At 40.2% G+C, this 27,709-nt stretch overlaps 1 protein-coding gene across 1 annotated transcript in view; it reads right to left on the bottom strand.

The window, feature by feature from the left end:
- Positions 1-27,709, bottom strand: part of ATP10A (ATPase phospholipid transporting 10A (putative)) — a 295,670-nt gene that overhangs the window by 34,238 nt on the left and 233,723 nt on the right. Inside the window, exons 6-12 of the mRNA XM_020992777.2 lie at positions 26,477-26,610; positions 24,921-25,173; positions 19,749-19,966; positions 17,758-17,952; positions 13,506-14,073; positions 3,587-3,690; positions 2,993-3,119 (exon numbers count right to left, since the gene is read on the bottom strand). Coding sequence (XP_020848436.1) covers positions 2,993-3,119; positions 3,587-3,690; positions 13,506-14,073; positions 17,758-17,952; positions 19,749-19,966; positions 24,921-25,173; positions 26,477-26,610 — 1,599 coding nt within the window. The remainder of the gene's footprint in view (positions 1-2,992; positions 3,120-3,586; positions 3,691-13,505; positions 14,074-17,757; positions 17,953-19,748; positions 19,967-24,920; positions 25,174-26,476; positions 26,611-27,709) is intronic.

Genomic DNA, 27,709 nt, shown 5'->3' with positions numbered 1-27,709 from the left:
ACGTAATCAGGAAATAGGTAACAAAATAAAGGTACAACAAAACATAGATAATGCTAATATATGGTTTTCTAAAGGATCCTTATATATAGTTTAGTGTCCCCCTTTTCTATGAGTTTGACATCACTGATGGAAGCTTAAATCCAATTCATAGGTAAGTCAAGACATTACCCTCATGATGTCACTGGTCCTCTTCAAGAACCAAAAAGATGAACAACCCAGATGACATTTCACCATGTACATAAGTGGTATGATTTACCCCTTAGTATAACCAAGTCTTTATGATATATAGCACTTTATGATAGTTTTTCGCTCTGAGGTTTGATTTCATTCAAGAAATCTCTTATTAAGTGCCAATTACATACAGGGGATGCACATCAATCAGTAAGCATTTATTAAGCCTTTACTGTGTCCAAGAAACTGGATTAAGAGCCTGGAATATAAAGACAAAAGTGAAATAGTCCCTGCCCTCAAGGAACTTACATTCTAATGGCAGAGAATGGCATGTGCATGTGAGCATACTATGAAATGAATAAAAGGTGGTTTGGAGAGGAAGTTTAACAGTGGCTGAGGGGCCCAGGAGAGGCCTCACAAAGAACCTCAAGCTAAATCCTGGAGGAAACCAGAATTTCTAAGAGATGGTGCTAAGGAAGCAGTATGTCCCAGGCACAGTGGACAGCTAGCGCAAAGGAATGGAGATGAAGCAGCCAGCAGATTGGCTGGCTGGAATTCACTGTTCAAGGTGGGGAATAAAGTATATTAAGACTAGAAAGGTAGGAAGGGGACAGGTGTTGAACAGTTTTAAATATCCAACAGAGGCGTTTATATTTAATCCACTGACGTTTAATAGGGGTTAGGGGTAATGTGATTATGTTAAGTTTTAGGAAAATCACTTTAGCAGCTAGATGGAGGATTGTAGTGGGGAGAAACGTGAAGCAGAGAGACCAAAAGGAGGCCACTGCAATAACCCAGGAAAGACGAGATGAGGGTCTAAACTAGGGTGGTGACTGAGTGAGTAGAGAGGAAAGGACACATGCCAGAGGATGTTGTGGAGACAGAAACAACAAGATTTCTAAGGACAAAAACAAAACAGTCCTGGCCCCCAAGAAGCTTATATTCCACCAGAGTGAAATATAAGACCAGAGCACAGGTTCTTATATTTTTCTGTGTCATAGTCTCCATTAGCAGTCTGATGAAGCTTACAGACCTTTCTCTCCAAGTAATGTTTTTAAGTGAATAAAATAAAATATAAAGGATTGCAAAGGAAACTAATTATACTAAAATATTGACAATTTGTTTTTTAGGCAGTTGGGGTTAAAAGACTTGCCTAGGGTCACACAGCTAGTAAGTGTCAAGTGTTTGGTCTGAGGCCAGATTTGAACTCAGATCCTCCTGACTTTAGGGATGGCGCTCTATCCACTGCACCACCTAGCTGCCCCCTAAAAATTTTTTTAAAAAAGGGTTCACAGACCCCAGGTTAAGAACTCCTAATACAGATGAAAAAAATATAGCATAAGGAAAATTGAGGAGGAGGATTGACCTAAGTAGTGAGCATCAAGGAAAGTGTCACAGAGGATGTGACACCTGGGCTGAGCCCTGACAGAAGACAAGGATATTGAAAAGTGGAGGGTAGGAAGAATGTATCCCAATCATGGGGGATGGCCTTTGTAAATGAAGAGAGGCAGGAGATAAAGGAATGAGTCTAAAATTAGGGGGTTGGACTGATATCCTCTCAGACCCCTTCCAACCCTATATTCATGAACCTATAAGATGGTAAAGTGGTGGTCCATCCACAGAATAAAGGTTAAGATAATTCTGTATTTTACTTTACATTTTTTTTAGTGCTTTTTACTTGAATCATCTAGGTAAGAACCCAAGCAAAAGGCCTGTGAGTGAAAAAAATAATAAGCATGAGAATAATGCGCACCAGAGGAATGATGGGGAAAATGCATTCAGTCAAACTGGGCTTGACTTCTAGTCCAGTTCAGCTGGAATGAAGATATGAAGGCAAGTAGCACGATGTAAGACCAGAAATGAGGAAAGCACTTTGGAAGCCATAAAGCTGTCAAAATATTATTATTATCATCATTGTTGTTGTTGTTCAGTTGTTTTTCAGTCATGTCCAATTCTTTGTGACACCATTTGGGGTTTTCTTGGCAGAGACAACTAGAGTGGTTTGTTGTTTTCTTCTCCAGCTCATTTGACAGATGAGGAAACTGAGACAAACAGGGTTAAATGACTTGCTCAGGGTCAAACAGCTAGTAAGCATCTCAGGCCAGATGTGAACTCAAGATAAGTCTTCCTGACTCCAGGCCTGGTCGCCCCTTATTATCATTACTTAATGCTAATTTGAATATGAAAGGAAGTGCAGAAACATTTCAAAGTGAGTACCGACTAATCACCAAAGTTCACCTTCCTTTTACATTTCTGTGCAATGCAGTTTTCATGATGTTGCATGGAAGCCTGTCCTTTTTAACTGACAAAAGTTTGGGGTATAGAGGACAATTTAGAAACTCTTCCTGCTTCTTTTTGGTAGGGTACCATTTTCTCCCCATCTATAGAGAGCCATTTAAAGCATCTGCTCACAATGAAGCCTGTCCTTTTTAACTGACAAAAGTTTGGGGTATAGAGGACAATTTAGAAACTCTTCCTGCTTCTTTTGGTAGGGTACCATTTTCTCCCCATCTATGGAGAGCCATTTAAAGCATCTGCTTACAATACTGTGTAAGGAAAGACTTAAAGATAGGCCAGATGAGCTGACTGCTGACTGGGGTCATCTAGCTCCCTGCTCTGTGGTGTTAGAAAATAGCACGGCTGCCCCTCGGGCACCCCAGACCAATGCTCTCCCAGAGGTTTCTTTGAACAATCTCTGAATTATGGCTAACTCTGTTAGCGGCTGGAGCCATGTCAAATATAGCTCAGAAACTTATTTTCTTTAAAGCTTTTCTCTAAAAAGCCTTGTCACCATTAGATCCGGCTTTAAGCATATAGTTACCCAATAGGTGTAGATTGGTCTCCAGACGGATTGCAGACTGGAACAGCAGCTCATCCCGGTTCTCCAGTGAGGATTCTGCTTCCAAATGGCTTTGTAACCAGCAGGCATACTCTTCTTTACTTAGAACCTATTTGAAAAGGATGTTCAGAGACCATTTCAGACCCCAGGTGAGCATGACTGAAATACCATAAAATAAAATATGTAGGATTACAAAGGAAACTGATTATACCCATATATATATAATACACACATATATGTATATAAATATATTACAATTTGTATATATACATATATACATTGAGTATAGATATACATTTGTATATATGTGTATATGTATGTACGTGTGTGTGTGTGTGTGTGTGTGTGTGTGTGTGTGTGTGTGTGTGTGTAAAGGTCACAAACCCCAGGTTAAAAACTGATGTGAAAGAATAAGCATTGCATAAAGAAAATTGAGGAGGGGGAAATGGCCTCCCCTCCTTTTTTTTCAAGAACACCTCCCTCTTCTTTTTCCCACCCCAATGGCTGACTTGTCAGTAGAACTAAGGAGAATTTTGACCACTGTTGCCTTTCCTCCATAAATCTAGGCTGACTTACCTTCTTGGCAATACATAAGGTACGTAATCCATCTGCCGCATAGAAGTTCAGATAATTCTGAGTTTTACTTTGAATTTTTTTTTGGTGCTTTCCTCTTGAGTCATCTAGGTAAGAACAGGAGCAGAAGCCCGGTGAGCGAAAAATAACAAGCATGAGAAGAATGCACACTTTTTTTTTAAAGGCCTGTAAGCAGCGGCTTGACGCCTCCTGTGGCAAAAACCCTGAAAAGCATTCGACTGAGAAAACACCCCTCCAGAGCCACAGCTTGCATTGTTCACTTGTTTTTTTTCTCCTAACTACCTAGATGGGCATCAAAATCTATGCTAGAATTGCTCAATTTCTCTATAGGTTCTTGTCTAATATCTAAAACAGATGGAAGCCCTTTCATCCCTAGAGTCACATGAAAGAGCTCCTTTTTTAAAAAAGATTAGACTATACTTGTGAATAGTTTAATTTTTTAAATAATATTTTAATCATTGTTTGATTATTATTATTTACCATAATCCTGGGGTAGAGGGAGGAGGTATGAGATGAGCACCTTTCTGCAAATAACATTTCATATTCTATTATAATTTTTTTTTTGGTGAGGCAAACAGGGTTAAGTGACTTGCCCTAGGTCACACAGGTAGTAAGTGTCAAGTGTCTGAGGCCGCATTTGAACTCAGGTCCTTCTGACTCCAAGGCCAGAGCTCTATCCACTGCGCCACCTAGCTGCCCAATATTCTATTATTATTTACTGGGGCAGATAGGTGGTACAGTGGATAGAGTGCCATGCCTAGAGTCAGGAACCCTTCTCTTTCCAAATTCAAATCTGACTTCAAACATTTACTAGCTGTGTGACCCTGGGCAAGTCACTTCACCCTGTTTGCCTGTTTCCTTATCTATAAAAAGAGCTAGAGAAGGAAATGGTAAAACCATTCCAATATCTTTGCCAAGAAAACCCCAAATGAGGTCATGAAGAGTTGGACACATCTGAAACAACTGAACAACAAACTAAAATGCTTTGGTGCCACACAGCATGGCATAATGGAAAGAATGCTTGTGTTCAAATTCTGACTGCTGTTTACCAGCTGGGTGACCATAGGTGAGCCATTGTACTTTCCTCAGCCTCAGTTTGCTCATATGTACAATGGGGATAATAACAGTTTTGCTGGCAATATCGCAGGGCTGTTGTGAAGATCAAATGAGATAATGTTATACACACACACACATATATGTAACAATACACACACACCCACACATGCACATATATATGTAATAATATATGCAATCCTTTGTAAACCTGAAAGTGCTATATGAGTGTAACTAATTATCATTGTAACTTCTCCTGTTGGCTTGGAATCTTTCATGATCCTAACATATACATGGTAGACACCTTATACCACAATAAACAATGTGGAAGGTATGATCAAAGAGACCTATGACCTGAAGAAAAAGCAGGTAGGCCATTTATTGAGAGCAGGTTGACAAAAGACCACCATGTGATCCAACGGTCGTCATGTGATAGTGGGGGTTGTCCTCTCTGCTGGAAGGCAACCAAAATGATACGACTATGCTGGGGTCAAGGTACAGTGTGTCTAAGTGCAGTGGATCAGACCAATAGGAGCCAGGAAGGCTCTCCCACTGGTTGGCCACAAATAGTCCACATGAATGATGTACTGTAATTCATGTAATATCCCAGAAAACTCCCAGTAGGTTTGGGAAGCCCTGTGGAGGATTTATGGGAGGTCATGAACAAGAAGGACGTAGGATGATGTGTGGATAGGTCACATTCTATACCACTGGAGAATGAATGAATAATTATTATTAAGTGTTTACTCTATGCCAAGTACTTTGTTAAATGCCTGGAATTAAAAAAAAAAAGTGAGAGTTCCTTCAAGCTCTCAGTCTAATTGAGGAAGAAAATCAATATAAGAGAGTCAACTGAAGTATGGATGGAAAGATCCATAGGTTGGGGGGCAGCTAGGTGGCACAGTGGATAGAGCACTGGCCCTGGATTCAGGAGGACCTGAGTTCAAATCCAGTCTCAGACACATAACACTTACTAGCTGTGTGACCCTGGGCAAGTCACTTACCCCCATTGCCTAGCCAAATAAATAAATAAAATAAAATAAAATAAAATAAAATAAAATAAAATAAAATAAAGAAAGATCCATAGGTCCCAGGTAAAGGGCAGGGCAGATGACATGGCTCAGGAGTCCTTAGGGTTCACTCACTGGCAGGTAAGACAGCAGTGCCCTGGAAGAGTAGTTGGGTAGGGGGTAAGATCTGGAAGACCTCAGAAGGCAGAGCCAGAGCAGATAATATGGCCTGCCGGGCTACATATTATCAGAGGTATGGTAGTTGTCAACTCACTTTGGGAGCAGCCATGTCCATTTCACAAGGTGGTGGGCTTGAAGGGGACTGACTATCACCATTAGGAAGAGGACAGTAGAGCTTGGGTCTGAGTACAATGGGGATTCTGGATTCCTTCTCACAGTGGAAGTACCCACATTCATGATCGATCTCTCTCCCTCTCACACACCCACACCCACACCCACAAAAATCAACAGAAGTTAGATGTTAATAAGAGAGAAGTCCTAGTACAATCTCAGAAAAAAAAAACTTAGAAATTAAAGAGGAATGGGGAAGAGGTAAATGACATGATCTAAGGATATAGACTACAACCTCTTAACTTTTAAATTTAAATCATTTTGGTTATAATAAATATGAACCACGCTAAAGTCTTTATATAGGGTGTCCCAAAAGTCTTACTGCAGTTTTAAGCTTTAATAGTGATGTGACCCTGGGCTCCTCAAGGCTTAATGTACAGGCCCAGTGATACTGTTTTTCCTGTAAGTTTGGAAAGGTACACTGCCAGAAGATTTAGCCTTCTAGGGGATGATTATTTTTTCCCTGCCGATAACAACCCCATGAAGTCCAACTACATAGAGAGGTTACAATCTGTGTTGGTGATGGCAGCAGCCATACCAATGAATCATACATCTTTGAAGTATTGAGGTATAAATGTCAACATGTTTTATATCATTTTAATGACACCCTCAGTGTTGGCCTGATGGGAAACTGGAAAGAATGGATTCAAAGAAATGCCTAAAGAGCTTCTGCTGAAAATACCAGAAGCCAGGCATACATTTGAGTCAGAAATCTTATACCTAATGTTTTGATAAAAGACTCTCCAGTAGAAAGAACACTGGCTCCTTCAGAGGAAATCAGAAGTCAGCGGTTCAAATCCCACCTTTGATGCTTTAGTAAGTCACCTTCTATGAGCCTCAGGTTTCTTTGTGAAATGATGGAACTATACTCTATGGCCTTGAGATATATGATTCTATAAAACTACGGTGGCTTGGGTACTTTTCGCTTTAAAATTTAAAAAAAAAAAGCAGCTCCTAGAAACTACAGCTAGATTCCAATTTGTTCAAAAATGAATTCACATATATTTGAATTCGCACTATATGAAGCTATAATTGTGTAAAAATACGGTAACTGGTTCTAGCCCAATGGAAATATGTAGTACAAATTCAAATTACTTGACTACTTCTGGGGATTCGTTATGTGCACAAATCCGGGGGCTTCCCAAAGCATTCTGTAGCAGTCTTTTCTGATCCCCACCAGCAAACGAAAAGAAGATTCACATGAAAAGGTCATTTGTTTTTTCTGAAACGCAGCTAGAGGATCACCAGTTGGGGACCTTCTCTTCTTGACTTGATTGTGGGAGGAGTAACCGGAGATGCTGCTAACGTGTCCCACCAATCAGAGTGCTCACATTCTGCTCTGTGGTAGGAGTATTTCATTAGAATACTATTCAAGGAGTTTTTGGTAACTGGTCAAGGATAACTAGTTCTTAATTTTATGGGTCACTCTGGTTTACTGCAAAGTTAAAATGTCTTGCCATGATTTTCCTAAAATTCATTTAGCAAAAATTACACACTGCTTTCTAATTCCAGGAACCTTCAGCAATGGTAAGGCAACCACAAGGCCAGTACCTCAGTGGTGCACATGAAATATCTGTCACAAGGTAAATTTCTATTAATTTCTATTGGACGAATAATAAATGCTAGACAAGACTAGATATAGGAATTAGAGGTGAATTTGGCTTTTGTTCAAAATAAAATACAAAGGTTTCAAAATGTATAATTTCTGTTGTTTTTCATTCAGTTGATTATAAGAAACTCACCCTTCATTAAAACTGTTCAAATATTCTTTTACTAAAGGTATTAAGATGAAATTAATTTTTCTCTTTCAGTTCATTAAAAACACATAATTTTCTGTTCACAGTTAAAAGTATAATTATCATTCTCTGTATAAATCCAGAGAAAAAAAGGGAGGAGGTTGTACAATATGGGGGAGGGCCTACTAATGATTAAGAATAGCTGAAATCTTACAAAGAATTTTCCTCTATTAGGACAGACTAAACCACATTCCCCCAGGTATTTAAATTAATATGCAAAGAATGAGAAAACCTTGGCTTCTATTAGGAGCTGCCTTCAATTTTTCAGTTCTATCTTTGAAATATCAAATTAACCTTTCCCTGATAATAGTCACCTTCTGGGGACAAATATTTATATTTTGTGACTTTGAAATTAAGCATTTCCTATATTATAAACTCAGAGCTTTTCTCCATTCTCTCCCTCAAATGAACTAAATATTGCAATGCAGAGAATCATGCATGGGATATGTGATTTCAATGGAATAGGTGAGGAAACACAGGTGGGCAGCTTTTCTATAACTTAATGTCTCAGAGAGACTGCTAGGACACTCAGAAGTCAAATGACTTACCCAGGCCAGTATGTGTCAGAGGTGAGGCTTAAATCTAGGTCCTTTTGACTGAGGCCAGCTCTCTGTCAACTATACCAGGCTGCCTCTGCATCTGGAGAACAATTCTATTTATTCCACAAATTCCTAAAATTCATATTGTTTTGCGTGCTTCAACATGGTAAGGGTAAAGAAGATTTTCCCATGTAAACTATGTTTACAAGATAGAACCGAAGTGTCAAGCAATGGCAGATCTTATTTACACAGGTAAGTTCATACGCACAAGATACAATAACTGGTTTCACTAGCAATGGAGATCATGCTGAAGATGATTACATCACAACTGTTTTAGCCCTTTGGTATGGTCCATGTGTCTGTACCTACAGGGTATCATCCGATCCTCACAGCAGTCTCGTGAGGTTGGCAGACGCCACCAGGGATTATTATCCCATATTGTAGATGAAGAAACTAGGCTGGGAGAGAAAAGTGATTTGTTCTAGGTACTTAGGTCTTGATCTCTGCATTGCAGTCTGGCACTTCTTCTGCAGACACTGCCTGCCAGTAAGAACACCTTTCAGAAAGTCATTCTGGATTTTTAAAAATCTGAGTAAGGGTCATTTGGCCTGGAAAACATGGGTAATTATTTGAAAGATTCCTTTATATTTGCCACTTCTTTGTGTTGATTTAAGAACGTCTTAGAAACAATGTAAATTAATTCTAGTTTAAAATAAAACAATTTCATTTTGTCATACGTGTGTCTTTCCCCCTTTTTTTGCTCCAAACCTGTTATTTTATTGATGTAGAGTGAGGAAATGCCCCATACCAAGACAGTATAGCAACTGTTCTGCAGCTTAGTCTCGGAGCATTGCCTGAAGCTCTCAGGAGAGAAGGAAATAAGCACTTATGAAAACATCTACGGTATGCTGGGGCAGCTAGGTAGCACAGTGGATAGAATACCAAGCCTGGACTTAAGAAGACCTGAGTTCAAGGCTGACCTCAGAGACTTCTAGCTATGTGACCCTGGACAACTCACTTCACCCTGCTTGCCTCAGTTTCTTCATCTGTCAAATGAGCTGGAGAAAAAAATTAGCAAACCACCCTGGTCTCTGCCATGAAAACCCCAAATGGGGACTGAACAACAATTACTACTGTAATCCAGGCACTAGAATGCTCTGGAAATATCACGTCATTGGATTCTTCACAACAACCCCTAGAGGTAAATGCTATTATTATCCCCATTTTACAGTTAAGGAAACTGAGGCAGAGTATAAGTGACCTGCTCAAGGTCACACAGCTAGTAAGCATCAGAGGCTAAAACTGAACTCAAATCTGCTCCACTACAGGACCAGTGCTCTGTGCACTATAGCGCCCTCTATCTGCTCTGAGACACTGTTTTACAATATATCAGGATGACATAGAGCTGGTAAGGGCCTCAGAGGACATCTGGTCCTCCCTCCTCATTTTACAAATTAAGGCCCCATGGTTAAGTGACTTGCCCAAGGTCAAAAAGGTAGTAAGCAGCAAAGCAGTAATTCAGACTTGAATCCCCTAACCCAAAGTTCAATGACTTTGCTACTTCACCATAGGACTTGTTGCCCATGATCACAAGGCTAAGATATATCAAAGGCCAGACATGGGCAAAGGTTGCACTACCTCACAGGTCAGCCTGCTATCCATATGGCCATGTTGATTCTCTCAAAGATCCTATATGTGGGATTATAAAAACACCCACCTCCTACTGATGCTGCAAGGACCAATCGAGAAAATATTTGTAAAGCCTGGCACATAGTAGGCAGTGTAAAAATGCTCCCTATCTAACTTGTAAAACATCATAGTAACATAGTCACAAAAGGCATCCATTTCAAGAGAATTTTTTCTGATTTTCTGAATCTTTTGATCTGTGCTTTCCTATAATGTTGCTCTGATTTTTATACAGAGCTGTACAAGTGGGTCCACGTCTGCTCTACATTCTCAGGGGTGCCTTGAGATGGTGGCAAATGGTTTATTTTCATGATCTGCCTACCTGTGCTAAGTATCTGATAACCAATAGATTGCACTGTGGATAGACTGCTGGACCTGGAGTGAGAAAGTAAAAATTCCTATCTTTTTTCTGAACATGTCACTGATGAAGTTTTTGTGCACTGTGAAACTCCTTTTTCTCCCATAAATCCTGTGGTTTTTAATTGCGAGATTTTACATAGCCACATTATAGTGGAACTGCCTTTGGTAGATGTCACGGATTTTAGGTTGGGCTATTTCGCATTACCCGATCTGCTTGAATACTAGTGGCCATATCTGAGTACACTCCCAGAAACCCCACAGAACAGGAACAACGTGAGAAGTGGCAATGATGGCCTAACAGAAGAAGAGACAGCCAGAGTCATCCCTGCAGGGGCTGATCGCACTATGTGGCTCTCCGTCCCTGCCAAAACCTTTTTATTTTGTGTTACGATGTGAAGAAGCAAGAACTCCCTTCTGGTGATGCCTCTAAGGGCTTTGTAATAGAAGTGGATAGAAGAGACTCAAGAGGATGTCTGTCACACAAGAAGTCCGTGTTGCTTTGGAGATAGTGGAACGGGCTTACCAGGTAAGAAACTTCATATATTTTTTGCATGTTTGTGTCAGCTGCTAGGGGCTGGGAAGCCACTTTATCCTCCTTTTCTTCTTCCTGTTCCTCCTTCTTCTCCTCCCAAGTTAACCAGAATTATACTATACCTCTATAGCAATTTTGATTATTATAAATACATGGATTAAAAATAAAGGTCATATGAAGAAAGATGCTATCTGCAGCCAGAGAAAGAGCTAATAAATAGAAGCATGTATAGAATAATTTTACAACTACACACACACACACATACATACATACATACATACACACACACACACACACACACACACATACACATAACTATTTGTGTCTAATGGTAGCTATCTCTAGGGTAGGAGGAAGAGGGGAGGAAAAAAAAGGAAAAAAGAGATATGATATTCTGCTATGAAAATGCTTGTTTTGTTCTGTGAATTGAAAATAAAATAAATTACTAAAAAAATAATGTAGCTCTAGCCTGCCTCTTCCCCACTTATGTTGTGGTACCTGGGGCAAAAGCTCTGACTTAACCAAACCCTAGAGATGCTCTGGTTAGAATGACCCACCACCAAAAACAAATACTTGAAAATCAATCAACAGCCCTTTTGGCATCACAATCTAGCACATACTTGTTTGCAAATCCAGGTATGTGGGAGAAGGAAGCTCCCTGATGGAGCTGTCTACCCAGAAGACATCAGGTGACCTATGGCATCATCAGGGCTTCTGCTTGGATTAGATTTCTGAATCCTGTGTGATGGGAAGCTACCTGAAGGCAAGCTCTGCATGTTCTACTTACTCTTTAAAATAGTAGGATACGTACTACAGTTCTGAGGCCAAGCTTTAAATCCATAAATGCTTAGTGACATGCTATGCTTCTAAAACTGTAATGTTCACAAGCTCTAAAATAATCATAATTAAAGAAGCTGGCTGTAGCTATTGGCAGAGTCCTTCTACTCTCTATTCTTTTTTTCTGCAAAGCATTTGAGGTTAGGTGACTTTCCCAGGGTCACACAGCTAGTAAGTGTCAAGTGTCTGGGACCAGATTTAAACTCAGGTCCTCCTAATTCCAGGCCTGGTGCTCTATCCACTGCCACCTAGGTGCCCCTTCCCTATTCTTACCTTTTAGGTTAACCTCATAGCCCTCCAGGCTTCTGACTTTATCAGTTACCAAATAGCAACCATTCTTTAAAGCCTTCTATAGCTGTCTTTCTATCAGATAATCTATACAAAGAGTAGATGAGCAGCTAAGTGGCACCAGAGTACATAGAGTGCTAGGCCTGGGATCAGGAAGACTTACCTTCCTGAGTTCAAATCCAGCCTCAGACACTTATTAGTTGTGTGAGTCTGGGCAAGTTACTTAACCCTGTTTGCCTTAGTTTCCTCATCTGTAAAATGATCTGGAGAAGGAAACAACAAACCACTCTCCAGTGTCTGCCAAGAAAACCCCACAAGGGGTCATGAAGGGTCAGACATGACTGAAAAATGACGGAAAAAAAAACAAACCCAAAGAGTAGATGGCCAGGTCTTTTATAACTTTGATGAGGAAGCCAGAATGGTAGCTGGAAACTGGAACACAAAAGTGTCATAACTGGAAACAAAATTATAGATATCCATAGGTTTCTTAACTATGTGTTGAAACATCAGGATCATAGGTAACTGACAGCAAATAAGAGAATCATAGTGTTACAGAAAGACCTGACAGCCCATCTCCTCTCATGTCCTCATTTTTTAGCCCATAGAGGTTCTATGACCTGTCCAAGGTCATTACTGCTCAAAGTCTGGTTATAGTTTGTTGTTTTAAAAAAAAACAACTCAAAGAAATTAACTTTTTCTCATCAAATACTAATGTTTCTGGGGTGAAAGTTTAGTACAGGAAATTGGCAGCACTTTTTAAAAAGCATTTTTCCTTTTAAATTATGCTTTTATCGTTAAGTCTTGTCATCAACTGTAAGAGCTGAAAGGGACTTCAAAAATCATGTATTCCAAACCTTGAAGAATACAAAGAGATGAATTTACCTGTCCAAGTTCCCAGAACTAATCTGAGCACGTTCTAGAACCCAGGTAATTTTTTCACTTTGCCAAGAAAAATATCATCCTCATCTACGTTCTGTTGCCAATCCCCATAACAGCTATAGGACCTGAAAGGGAACTCAAGAGGCCATCTGGTCCAGTCCCCAGCTTCAAGTCAAAGCTGTGTGAAGGAATGTTTCTCTTTCTTTTCTTTTTTAAGGCAATTGGGGTTAAGTGACTTGCCCAGGATCACACAGCTAGCAAGTGTCTGAGGCTGGATTTGAATTCAGGTCCTCCTGACTATAGAGCTGATGTTCTATCCACTGTGCCTAGGAATTCTTCTTCTTTTTTTTAATTTTCATTAATTTTTTTTTGGACGGTGAGACAATTGGGGTTAAGCGACTTGCTCAGGGTCACACAACTAGTATCAAGTGTCTGAGACCAGATTTGAAGTCAGGTCCTCTAGACTCCAGGGCCGGTGCTCTACCCACTGCACCACCTAGCTGCACCGGGAATTTTTCTTAGTGAACACCTAAATAATAAGGTCAGAACTGAATGGAAAAAGAACAATACCTGAAGAGCAAGGCAGAAGAAGATCCATCATCACTGAATCTGCTCCTTTGGTGTAAACATTTATTTCATCCGTAAGGGGATGCCTGATCACCACTGACATCCTCTTCCTGATGGAGTCAAAGCCCAGCGTGTGTAAAAGCTCAAAGGTTAACCTCCCCAGGTAAGGGAGTTCTACAGAAACCTGGTCGGGCAGCCTGCCAACGAGGGAGCAGTTGTAGGCTCTGGCTGCATAGACAAGGGCGGCTTCATCGGGACTCTCAGCCTCGTAACGAAGCTCCCCCTCTTTGAGTCCATTCTCGGTTGCCCAGCCGCCTCCAGGCTGCACACCATAACCGTTGGTATTCATCTTCGGGGAGGAGCGGGTCAGTCCAGCTTCGAGTTTGAGCAGGGTACTCTCAGTGGACAGTGTGGACAGAAAGCTGGAGCCCGTTTTGTGGGTCGATTTGCTGGTAGAGAGGCTTGAGGAGCTTCCACTGTTCGATCCAGAAGTCAGGCGGCTAGGAGTGAATCTTCGGATGAAATCTTCTATGGTCTTCACTGGAGACTTCAACTCAAACCTAACTCTCACCTGCCAAGGCAGAGAAAAGCAAAGAAATGAGGAAACTTAACTTGTTCAATCAATGACACCAATCCCTAGATACTAGCATAAGGGTGAAAAATCATCTTCAGGAAGGACAAAGGATGGATTCTCACAAAAAAAATATTGCAGTGAAAATCCAACAAAAACTTTCTAAATACTTAGGAAGAGTAGGGAAGCCAGGTGGTAGACTAGCTAGAGTGTCAGGCCTAGAGTCAGGAAGACTCATGTTCCTGAGTTCAAATCTGGCCTTAGACACTTACTAGCTGTGTGACCCTGGGCAAGTCACTTAACACTGTTTGCCTCAGTTTCTTCACTTATAAAATGACCTGGAGAAGAAAACGGCAAACCACTCTATTATCTCTGCCAAAGAAAACCCCAAATGGGGTCATAAGAGTCAGACATAATTGAAAAACAACTGAACAACTTAGGAAGAGTCCTAGAAATTTATTTTCTGTAAGTTAAACATTGACCAAGACATACTGACGACTCAATACCTGTTTTTTCCAATATTGACTATGGTAGGTTTCAAAAAGTGAACCAATCCTGGTTTGGCCAAATTAACTTTAAGAATGTGGACCCTAGTGGAGGGGCAAGTCAGAGAACAGAAGCTCTCATCTTGGGGATACAGTTTTTTTCCCTAAATGATCTCTTGGCATTCTCTATTTGATTTGTGCAAATGAACCAGATGACAAAAACGGTCCATTATGCCATATGGACATCTCTGCTCTCAGAAATACTAGTTTGGAGTATACTAGCATCTCTGACTAAAAGCAGTGTAGTACAAATCACCCAGTTGTTTCTGAATGTCCCTCCCTTCCCACAACCCCTCAGGTTGCAAAGATGATTATGAATTTGCCAAAGTGTATTTTACAAACTGGAGGGTGGGGGACGAACAATCAGAAACAACTGGGACCAATGTGTTACAAAATGTCTCCCACTTTTTGATCCTCTCCAGCTCCATTAAGTTTGAAGGTAATTTGATTTGATTTTCTTAAGAGTGATCTCGATGTATTTTTTTCACTTTCAACTCAAGGCTCTCCTTTAATGTCTCCTTTACCTACTGTATATTATTTTCAAAAATCAATAGAGTATTACAGATTTTCCCCATTTTAAACAATTTGGTTGTGTGATACATAGAATCATAGTATTTTAGATCCAGAAAGCACTCGTTTTTTATTTTTGTCTTGGTACTCCTCCCCATTCCCTGTCCCTATTCCCCCAGCCCAGTGCCCAGTACTTCAGTGTTTGTTCAATTGTATCTCATCTAATCCAACTCACTTGCAAATTCGTTAAGTATGTGGTAGGTGCTGGGAATAAGGTGAAAGTGAGAGTCTTTACTCTCAAAAGACCTCTATTCTACTAGAGGAGACAACATATAAGTTTATCCATATAAATCGGATATAGGGTGATTTTTCTAGGGTGTGTGTGATGGAAGACACTGGTATCTGGGGGGATTAGGAAAGGCTTGTCTAGGTGGTCCATCTTGAAGGACACTAAGGAGTCTAATGAGGCCCAGGAAACTGAAGTGATTTTTCCAAGGCAGTGCAAAGAGTTAATTAGCAAAGAGGTAAAGGGAGAATGTAGATCTCCAGACTCATAGCCTAGCTCTCTTTCCATTATATCAGACTGCATCTCTAATATTAATACAACCTCAAAGGCAAATGGGAAAATTCTTGGTCACTCTCCATCTATAAGAGGTTCAGTTGCAAATAAGGTCTTAGAAACTTGTAAAATTTAGTACCAGAAATAGAAAAAAGAAAACAAAAAGAAAAAAACAGGCTCTGATATATTTCCACCTCCCCATATTAGAGTCCAGGACTTATTTCCCAACCATGTTCCCTTGAATGACAGAACTGAGATTCTGTATGACTTAATGCTCAGGCCTCTCTGCTGTAGGTAGGAAGCTGCTATGACAACCAGTAGAGCCCTGGGGTAAGCCTTGACTTTTTCGGTTTCCAGTTTGTTAACTGCTAGCCTGTATTTACCCACAAAAGGCCTACAAGATCATGGAAAAGGCAGACCACTTTTTTATTTCTTGTATTGACCATTATAAAACTGGGGTATAGTTGGTATGAACTTTTTGTCGGTGGCAGATCCCAATAAGTCCCTGCTAGCTCTTTCCTGAAATTTGCTGCCTACCCATTCCCTCATGTTGGGTCCGTATATAGTTACCCCTTCCACATTGTAGGGCTTAGGGGCACGGTGTGGAAAATCTGTGTAAATTTCTTGGCCCTCCCATCGTACCAGAGAAGAAGTATGAATTTTTTATTTTTCTTTTATGGAATGTATAAAACTATTGTAAAATTTGGGTTAAGTATCTGGTCATAAGTATTTGGCTATATGTAGGTCAATGTTAAGTAAAAATATTTTTTTCTCTGTTGTGGCTTCTGCAAAACTCCCCCAAAATTCCCATTTAATTTCTTATGCCAACCCCTGATATATTGAAACTGTGATGGGGCAAGTTGCAATGTGGAAAGGATAACTGTACTTGGATTCTCACTACAATGTGTTTACTTAAGAATCCATGTTTATTTGCTCTCTCCTGGGATACTGACCAAGGCTGCTTACTTAAAGCACACTTCTTGCCCATTCCTTCTGGTTTGCCTAACGTAACAGTATTCAACTATGACCATTTGCCTGTATGGCACTTTGTATTCATCTTTTCATTCATTCATTCATTCATTCATTCATTCATTCATTCATTCATTCATTCATGCATACATGCATGCATGATTCAACAATCATTTATTTTACTGAGGGACAGGTGGATTGCCAGCTGATTCTGAGTCTTACATCTCTCCTGCCTTGTCTTTCACTTACCTGTGGAATTTAGCCCTGACAACCAATGCTTGAGATTGGAGTATGTGAATATTGGGAGAAAAACCCAGACATCAAAGTTTTATTTCTGATTTAAATAATGATAATTAATATACATATATGTTTGTCTGACAGCAATGGATAGAGGATTAGATCTGGAGCCTCCAAGACCTGGGTTCAAATGTGACCTTAGAGAATTTAACTAGCTGTGCAACCATGGACAAGTCATTTCATCTTTGTCTGACTCCATTTTCTCATCTTAAAAATGTAGGTGCTGGGGGCAGCTAGGTGGAGCAGTGGATAGAGCTCCGGCCTTGGAGTCAGGAGGACTGAGTTCAAGTCTGGCCTCAGACACATAACACTCACTAGCTGTGTGACCCTAGGGCCTTATCAAAAAAAAAAAAGCGTAGGTGCTAATGACAGTACATACTTCCTAGGGTTGTGGATAAAGCACTGGGCCTGGAATCAGGAAGACCTGAGCTCAAATCTGGCCTTTGACATTTATTAGCTGTGTGACCCTAACCAAATCACGAAACCAGTAAAATGGGGATAATAATAGCACCCACCTCCCAGGGTTGTTGTGAGGACCATGTGAAGTAATAATTACAAAGCACCTAACACAGTGCCTGGCACATAGTAAGCGCTATGTAAATGTTAGCTATTATAGTTGTAAAGTGCTTTACAAACCTTAAACCACTATGTAAATGCTGATTATTATTAATGTATAATCAGTACTAAGAATTACACTACAAAAAAGATCTCCGCCTTTAACACACATCATACCGCCTAAGACTTTGGAAGACTGTCACCAAAGTGGGGGAGCCCTGACGTCATGGTGGCCAAGATGGGACTCACCTTGTGCCTTGGCTGATTGGGGGCTGTCACTACGACTGTATTGCAGATGGTCAGGGCTATGAAGAAGTCAAAAATGTCAGCGAGTTCCGGAGTGAGATGGGACAGTGACTTCTCCTGGTTTCTCATGATCTCCAGACACCTAGCACATTCATTTACCTTCTCAAATAGTTTTGGATCAGGGGTAATGTCCTTTTCCTAGAAATAAATGAATGATGAATGACAATTAGTGGTATTTTAGTGGCATTGTTATTATTATTGATATTATTTTGCTTAAAACCTCTGAAGAATACACATTACCCAAAGGGTAATAAAGACACACGATGAGTTTAAGGAGGCTGCTACAGGTTACCAATGACCTATTTTCTTAGATAGCATTAAGCTTTCTTGAGGGGAGGGAAGTCTTTTACTGCTTTCTGTACTCCCAGCGCTTAGCACAGTGCCTGGGGCACATAGCAGGTACTTAATAAATGTACAGTTATCCCTTCTACATTGCGACTTTTCCCACTGTGGTTTCACTATACAGCAGGTAGGCATAAGAAATTAAATGAGAACTTTAGGGAATTTTGGGGAAGCTGTAGATGGCACACAAATGCCAGCAGACAACACAGAAAAAAGTTTAGAAACTCAAAAATGCATTAAAATGTATGTATAGTATTGCATAATATCAATATATTTTATCTTTTAATACCATAATAATTCAGACTTCTTCTCTGGTAGGACGGGAGGGCCAAAAAATTTTGCACAGATTTTCTGGATCATGGGGATGCCACACCCCTAACCCCCACAATGTGGAAGGGAGAACTCTTGTATTGTATCCTCGGGAAGTGGTATAAAAGACGTCACAGAGGGCAGGTAGCTTTGAAAGGAGACTGGCCAATCATGGAGAAAGACTGAGAAAGAGAAGAGATACAAAAACAGACACAAAAAATAGACAAAAGAGGAAGGGCTCGAGAATAATGGAGGATTTAGGAGAAAACGTAGACAAGAAGGATAAGGTATAGAGGAGTCTGCAATCTATACTGGTAGAGAAAGTGTTTACATCAATAACACCATGTATCCATCAAAGCACTGGAGATATATACATTTGTTTTACACTAAGCTCAAAGCAGGCCCTAAAGGAAAAAAAAAGAAGGAACTGGAAGATCTTGGAATAAATACAATGCCACTACTTTGCAGTATGCATACTGCATTAACTTCCAAAAGCCACAATGGGGTAATTTACAGTCTGTCCTTTCTGAATGCATCTTTGCCTGGAGTTAGTGTGTCAGCAGCATGGAAAAGACCACCCCTATGGAAAACGGCAACTTCTCAAAGGTTTATAGGAAGAAGAACAAATTGGAGAACCTCTGTGTAAATGCAGACTGTCCCAGAATATTCTTTCTGGCAGTTTTTTGGACTGGAACATTTCAGGAATGGAAAAGTCGTTTTGAGAGGTTGGCCCTTCTTCTGGAGATGTCCCCATCTGTGGTGGTCCATGGTATTTAGGCAGCTGGCAGAGTCACGTTTATTTGGTTGATGCTTACCATTTTTCCTCCCCCCCTGCCATTAGGATTTTTGCTTATTTGTACCTGTCAGACCCGGTTTGACTTATTTATTTTGTTTGGCATCAGGAGTTTCCTGACAATGTCAATCTGTCTTAGTGGCTTTTATAGGAGCTGGTTTTTAAGGCCCTGGAATCAGTGTTTAGACATCACAGCAAAATGCCTATGCAATCATTCAGCTTTCTGAAAAAAGTGGGCAATGGAGGGAGGTGGTTAGAGGAACCAAAAATAAGAATGAGGTGATTCCTGGGTGTAAAGTGGAGGAAAACATTTTCCCTTTAAAACAAATAAGAGATGAAAAAAGACACCATGAAAAAGCCCACTGTCCCTCTGCTTCACCTCCTGAAAAGCACACAAAGCATCCTTGCTTCTTAATTTCGAAGTTAAGTGCTGCTTGAGCCAGAGCTCAAGTTAGCTAAAATCCCCTTTCCCCGCTTTGTCATGACTAACCATTGGGCTGCTGAAAGCTGTATGTTTGGATAGAATGCTGGCTCTCTTTGCTTCGGCTCGGCTGCCCGTCCGTCTGTGGGATTTGGTGCTCTGCGTTCTGTGAACCACCTTGACACTTTGGTGACTACCGATGCTGCCCCGCTGGGATAGCGTTCCTCCCTTGGGAGCAGCTTCATCCTCTTCCGAGTCAGCCTCCTGGTACATAGCTATGCGCCGAGCTGTTGGGACAGGGGCAGAGAGCAAAATATTAGACAGGTGTGGGAGGAGACACAAAGGGGAGCTTGGCTGGGTCAAGGAGTCTAGACCATTGTGGCACAATATCTCTTCCACTGTGTTCTTTGCAAAATCACACCAAATGATAAATTTAGGCAAAAACTAGAAGTACCGCTCAGCCTAACAATGCTTCTTCACTTAACTTATTCTGAGTAATGTCACAAATCAGTTGCTCTCATTCCCTGCAGTCAAATTTGGCTATTGTCTGTCATCGGGTAGCATTCTTCATTCCTCTGTTGCATTCCAGAACTCCTCTACTATTCCCCAGTTCTTCACCCTGAACCCTCACTCCAAACTGGGAATTCACACATTGGAAGTACCCACCATCCCTAAGGCCTCTCCCTCTGAACAGATGGCTCCTCCCAGAACCTCTATTTAAGAGGGACTCCCACGTCCATCACATCTCATTCCTCTCCAGGGTGTATGCCAGATTTTCTCTACCATGGAGGTAACTCAGTCTCTCCCTTCTTCCCCACTCTCCTCCTTTTTATCTTCCTTTCATGTGTTATATTCCCCTATTATAGCAAAGGCAGGAATTGTCTTTTTTTTCTACTTGTTCCTGGCACTTTAACTGTCTTCCACATGGTAAGCATTTAATAAATGCTCTTTTTTGTTGAGTGGATCCATATTTTCACACAAACTACAGCAACAGCTTCTGAATTCATCTCCTTGAGTACCTCCTTTCCAGCTTTGCAGGCCCTGTCAGAGCTGATGTTCTACTGACATAGTATTCAGAAACCCCAGGTCACTTCCACGCCATACAATCACATGCACTAATGGAAGTATAATTACACAGTTCATGTGAAGTTACCCTCTGTTCTCTACTTATCATTGATGAATTTCCTAGAAAAGAACAGTCCAGCAAATTTAATTAATTTCAGAGAGACATGCAGAATTTGTGGAGGTTCCCAGTAGTTCAAAATTACTGACATTTGGAAAAAACAGATTGTGATTCTGAGGGGAGTGGGTTCCAAACCTGTGATTTTAACAGTGTAGGAAACTCCCAATGATGAGACTCCATCTACCAATGAAGACTGGCAAATACTCTACAATTTATAATAATTTTTTTTGTTGCTGAGTTGTTTTCAGTGGTATCTGTTTGTGACCCCCTAGGCATGCCAAGCCCTTCTATTTTCCATTATCTCCCAAAGTCTGTCCAAGTTCATGATGCATCCCCTTCTGCTCATTACCTCTCATTTGAACTATGGCAATGACCTCTTTAACTGGTCCATCTGCATCATTGTCATCTCCCCGCCTCTAAAGTCCTGTCTCCAAATACCTGCCAAAATAACATAAGTCTGACCATGTTACTCCTCTGCTTGAGTTAGTTCTCTGGCTCCCCAGTATCTTTAGTACAAAATATTGATTCCTCTGCTTGGCAGTTAAAGACCTTCCCAATTTAGCTCCAGGCTGTCTTTTCATCCTGATAATACATTACTCTCTTCTCATAAATGCTCTATTCCAGTCAAACCATCCTATTTGCTGTTTCTGTATAAGACATCCCCTCTCCCACCTCTATGCCTTTGTGAACCCACCCCCCCTTTCCCCTATACCTTGAATACTTTCTGTCTTCATCCCTACCTCTTGGGACCTTTACCTCTCTTCAAGGACATCTCCAATGGGAGATATTTCCTGATTCCCCAGTCATACCTCTGATCTTGCTATCACCCACAAATTTACCACCTGCATGGTCAAGAGCTCTGAAACCCCTTGCTGGACCACAACCTATTGACATTTCATTTCTTCCTTTACCTTCTTTTACAAAGCCTTACTCTTCACCCCCACCGTGACTTCCAATCCTCTGACCCTTCAATTCTCTCCTTGGCCATCTCACTTGCAGTAGCCAGTCTTCCCTTTTCCTCAGGGTGAACCAATTCAACTTTACACTACCCTCTCCTTTTGAATTCCTAGCAACCTCCTCCTCATATAACCAATTACACCCTGCCAAGCCCCAATCTTAGATCATTCCCATCACTTGCCACTCTTGCTCCACATTTGTGCTGCTGAATGAAAGTGGAGAAAATCACACAATTGCTCTGATTAGGTGTGCTACAAATTTAATTTACACAACCTTAAATGGGCCCTCACTGCTGCTGGGCAATCTTTTTTTTTTGGGGGGGGTGAGGCAATTGGGGTTAAGTGACTTGCCCAGAGTCACACAGCTAATAAGTGTCAAGTGTCTGGTCTGAGACTAGATTTGAACTCAGTTCCTCCTGAGGCCAGGCCCGGTGCTCTATCTACTGCACCCATTTAGTGACCCCTAGGCAATCTTTTTATACCTTCCTTATCAACTCCCTATATTATTTTCCACAGTGACTATTCCAAACCTTTTCATCCCTCCTTAAACCACTCATGGCTCCTGTTCCCCTACCCTTTCAGCTGAGAGCCTTTTGCAGAAAAAAACTTGTCATTTGCTGTGAGTTCCCTCTTCTTCAGATGTCTTCATCTCTGTTTCACATGATGAAGTAGCCTTACTCCTTACAAAGGCTAAACCTTCTACTTATTCAATCATATTCCATCCCATTTCCTCTAACATACTGTGCCCTTGGGTCATCCCCACTCTTTCATGTCTTTTCTTTTTTTTTTCCTTTAGGCAATTGGGGTTAAGTGACTTGCCCAGGGTCACACAGCTAGTAAGTGTCAAGTGTTTGGTCTGAGGCCGGATTTGAACTCAGGTCCTCCTGGCATCAGGGCCGGTGCTCTATCCACTGCGCTACCTAGCTACCCCTTCTTTCACTTATTTTCAGTCTTTCTCTGTCTCCTGGTTCATTTTCTACTGCCTAGAAACATGACAATGTCTCTCCTATCCTAAAAAAACAAAACAAAACACAAAAACAAACAAAAAAAATCCCTCACTTGTCCTTCCATCTCCACAACTATCACCCAATGTTTCTTTTCTCCTTTGTAGCTAGACTCCTCAAAAAGGCCACCTACAATAGGTGCCTCCACTTTCTCTCCTATCACTTTCTTCTTAACCTTTTATAGTCCAGCTTTTGATGTTATAGCTTCACCCAATTTGAGCTCTCCAAAGTTATCAAATCTTTAAATGCCAACTTCAAATGGCCTTTTCTCAATCCTCATTCACTTTGACCCCTCTGCAGCCTTGGGCACTGTTGATCGCCCTCTCCTTGATCTTTTCTTATCCCTAGGTTTTCAGTACCCTATTCTCTCATCACTCCCTCTTAGTCTCCTTTGCTGGATCTTCACCCAGCTCATGCCCCCTAACCATAACTGTCCCTCAGGGTTTTATTCTAGGCTTTCTTCTCTTCTACTTGGAGATCTCATCAGCTTCCATGGATTTAATTACCATCTTTATACTGCTGATTTTCAAATCTACCTACCCTGCCCTGATTTCTCTGCTGACCTCTAATCTTGCATGTCCAACTGCCTTTCAGGCACCTCCAACTGGATGTCTTGTAGACGTCTCTAACTCAACATATCAAAAATATAACTCACTGTATTTCGCCCTAAACCCTGCCTTTTTTGGGTCCCCAGTGATTAGCACAGTGCCTGACACATAGCAGGAATTTAATAAATGTATACAGATTAAGAATAATCATAATGTCACCCATTAAATCCAGAAGATAAGAAATTATATTCCTTCTTTCCACAGTCTTAATCCTGTTAAGGTAATCACTTTAAGAGATTTTTTTTTTATGTTCATAAGTCATATTTCTCCACAGCAAAATATAAATTCCCTGAGGGCAAAGACTGGTTTATTTTGGTTTGGTATCCCCAGTACCCAGAACATAGTATGTGTTTCATAAATATTTTTTGAATGAATGACTATTAATAGCCTTGTTGAAAGAGAATCTGCAATAGGTACTACTGCCTTGTCACAAAGGCCAATCAGATGATCAGTAGCCTGATATGAAAGGAGAAAGGTCTTTCTTTTATCCTCCCCGCATAGCCAGTGCAGTCTTTCATGAAAGGGAGAATGGGTGTTCTTCCCATGCCAAGTATGATTTCCTAATCACTTCTTCTCAATCCCTCACTAATCAGTCATTCTAAATAAAGCTCCACCATGAGACACAGTGTCTTTAGATGTGGCCTCTTGATCCACTTTGAAGCTACTCATACTTTTCATTTCTTGCCCTCTTTAGCTATAACACTTTCATTTCACTTGTAGGGATTGGCTAGCTTGCTTGGGAGAATTTGATTTTTTTTTTCAAATCACAGAAGATACATTATTTGACCATGTAAAACTTGACATCTGAAATAGATTCTTTCAGTTAAACCTTTCCCAAGAGCAACTCTCCATTGAGATCAATATACTTTATCCCTGTCTGTGTTCATTTTGTTTTTAATAAGATGATTTCTTTGATGTTCTTTGATGCTGTTACAAGAAGGAAAACTTGCCCTGTTAGGAGGTACAAATGGTGGTAGATGAAGATGGTTAATTATTTAAAAGTGCTGACTGTCCCTCCCAATATTTGGCTGACTTACCATAATACATAGCACTGAAATTCTTATCATAACATTCTCTCCTTGCAAGGTGGAGACTTTCAGTTCTATACGTGGCTCAAAAAACTGATGGTTTCACTGATGTGATCAGACATGAATAAAACTCCAAAAGAAAGGGAGGAAAGGGTTGGGAGGCAGAGTCTGCTTAACTTCATAGTGAAAACAAAATTCCATGATTTGTTAAGTTTTAAACAAAGTCTCCACAATCATGAAAAGAATCATACACAGTTATATTTTAGACTTTCTGGGTTGGGGAGTTGTTCAAAATTCAGCCCTCTTACACATATCATCCTTAGTTGCAAGTCAGAAATTACTTAAGATTGTGGTTTATATTCAATTTTAAGCTTTACAACTGGTTCCCTGTTCAGCATGGCCTTGACCATTAGGACAAAAGTAAAACACAATCATGGAACAACATGGCAAACCATAGCTCACCATTAGCATCATGTGAGTATTCTATGCCAGAAACAGTGCATCTTCGGAAAATCATCTTGTTTTCAGTGAGAGTGCCAGTTTTATCGGAGAAAATATATTGTATCTGTCCTAAATCTTCTGTGATATTCAGGGCTCGACACTGTAGTTTGGAGTCTGTTTCTTCATCATATAGTTCTTTATCTTGGTGAATAAAAAACACCTGACATATTTTGACAATTTCAATGGAAACATACAAGGAAATCGGGATTAGAACCTAAAAGAGAGAAACAAAATACATGAATGAGTTGGAAAGAGTAGATATATAGGATGTTGAATTGATCTAATCTATTCAACTTTATAAAACACTAAAAAACCATAAATAAGTATGGACCATACTGTACCTTCAAGAGTTTAAATAAGTTGGCTTAGAGTCAATATTGGAAAGTTATTAGAATATTGACAAAGAGTTTACTGTAATAAACTAGGAAAGCCTATGATGCAACTGCAGAGCAGAAATCCATTATTATATCTGGAAGTGTGATAATCATGGCTTGGATAGAAGCAAGCATTTTCGAGTAATAAGTTGGACTTGAGAAAAGCTAGGAAAGGAAAGAGAGAGAGAAAGAGAGAGAGGGGAAAAAAACACATGGTATAGTCAGAGTTCTGCATAAAGCAAAAGAAACCTTGCATTAAAATGTCATGCTAACCCCCAAGTTTTACATACATTCACAGCAGAAGATAGATAAATTTCTCCAGTCACAGAAAAATGCAATTAATGGAGCCATATCTTACAGAAAAAGCAATCTTTTCAGTTGATTTTGTGTCCTAGTTAAATGACAGGCTAGTTTTATGACTGCTACAACGTACAGAAGTCAAGTACTTTTCCAGGAAAATATTTTCAGCAACAGCTTGATAATTTAAAAAACAAGCACCAAGAAATTCTTCTTTCATAGTCATTGATATTGTGGTGTTTTGAAATCTAGGTGGACTAGATGTACTTGGTAACTCAAATTTGTAGACAGGACAACCACAGTACCACTAGCCAAGAGCTATGATACAATTTGAATACGTTTTTTTAAAAAGACTAATTAGAGATGTTAAATATGATTGTTTGCTGGTATTCAAAACATATAATTAAGAGGCAATAACTTTGTTCCCCTTTTGTGAGAGGTCTAATGAAGTATTTTTCGTTCAAGGTCCCATGAGCCATTTGCAATGCAGCAAGCCTCCTTTTTCTTATCACACTTGGGAAGAACCTCCTTACTTTTCTGACATACTGTACTTTCTGGTTAAGGGATTTGTATAATTATGAATGCAGGCAAGAAGGTACAGGGGACAGAAAAAATCAAGGCATGCAGATTTCCAGAGAAGCAATAAGAAAACTTGAACCTCAAGATTATCCATGTAGACTACACAAGGAAATTTCTGTTAAGTCGACAACTTTTGAAACAAATGCGCTTTTTGATTCTTCGGACTTCATACAACTATAGGTAGCCTTTGGGAAAATCATATCAATGAATGAGTTCCATTTTTAAAAGAAAATGGAATAATTATTATGTTGTACTTAAGACTGTTACCTGAAGAACTATTATCATCGTCAAAAATAAATATACTGCAGCTAGAACGGGAGACAAATCGCTGCCATCCGATTGTGGGACATCAAATAATGGTTTCTTCCTCTCTCCATACTGCCGTACCCATAGTCCGTGACCTGCAACATGGTGTGAAGAGGAATGTCATTGAAACAACTGAAACAGTATATTTGGTGGAAATGAAAACGTAGTGTTAAGAAAGCATTAAGCCTACCTACATTTAAATCAGGTCAGTATAATCTGGTTTTGTTAAATTACATATTGGCATTCTGTGCCTGTTTTGTTAGAAGAGGAAGGATAAAAATATACGATTCTCATGGGGAGTTGGGATTAAATTGCTGGAAGCACTAATACCCACCCTCCCCCTATCTACCCATTGTTGGTACTTAAATTACTGAATTGCTAAAGAAAACATGAATTCTATGAGACCTGCCAACTTACAATGTTAAGTTCCTAGAAGAAAGGGATTATGTGTCACACTGATGCACTTCAGCACACTGTGCTTTTTGGGAAAATGATAACCACTAAATAACAGTCTGTTTAAAGACACTTACTCTGCCTACCCAGACGCTGGTACACTCACCTGCTGAGTCTCTACTAAGGTGCTAACGCTGTCCAGAAGCACAGCTAGTGGCTCTAAAGATGTATATAGCAATAGCAATCGCACTGCATACCAACTAGCCTTCACTGCAAAGTGAAGGGAGGTTTCCTTCTATAATGTAGTTCTCTATACCACTAAAGACATTTCTATGATTTCTAATACAGGTACTACTTAGAATGAATCATCCTAATCAAGAGATTTACACCCAAAGCTAGGACGGAGAGTGGGAATAAGGGTGACTCAGACAAACTTAAATATAACTCATCTTTGACTACCAGACAACAAGTATATTTTTTTAGTTATGAGAAGAAATTGTGGAGAGGCACCATAAAGTAATCGACAGAGTCAGCCTTGAAGCCAGGAAGACTTGGGTTTGAGGCCTACCTCTGACACACTTTGGCTGTGTAATCCCAGGCAAGTTGTTTAACCTCTCTGTACTCCAGGTAAATATCTAAGGTTATAAATAGCAAGCAGGTGCTGCCTTGCATTGGTAGAGGAAAGGATTTTTCATCAGGTAGTTTCAAAAATCACCAGTCTAGCCCCTATTACTATCCTTGATAAGACAAAAACAACCACCAAAAAAAACCTCACCAAGGCTGAAATGTAAACTCACATGA

The sequence above is a fragment of the Phascolarctos cinereus genome, unplaced genomic scaffold (genome assembly GCF_003287225.1).
Source record: "Phascolarctos cinereus isolate Bilbo 61053 unplaced genomic scaffold, phaCin_HiC Scaffold_726;HRSCAF=1367, whole genome shotgun sequence".
NCBI classification, from domain to species: domain Eukaryota; kingdom Metazoa; phylum Chordata; class Mammalia; order Diprotodontia; family Phascolarctidae; genus Phascolarctos; species Phascolarctos cinereus.
Note: the sequence above shows the minus strand (reverse complement) of the source record. Positions and strands in the feature narration are given on the sequence as shown.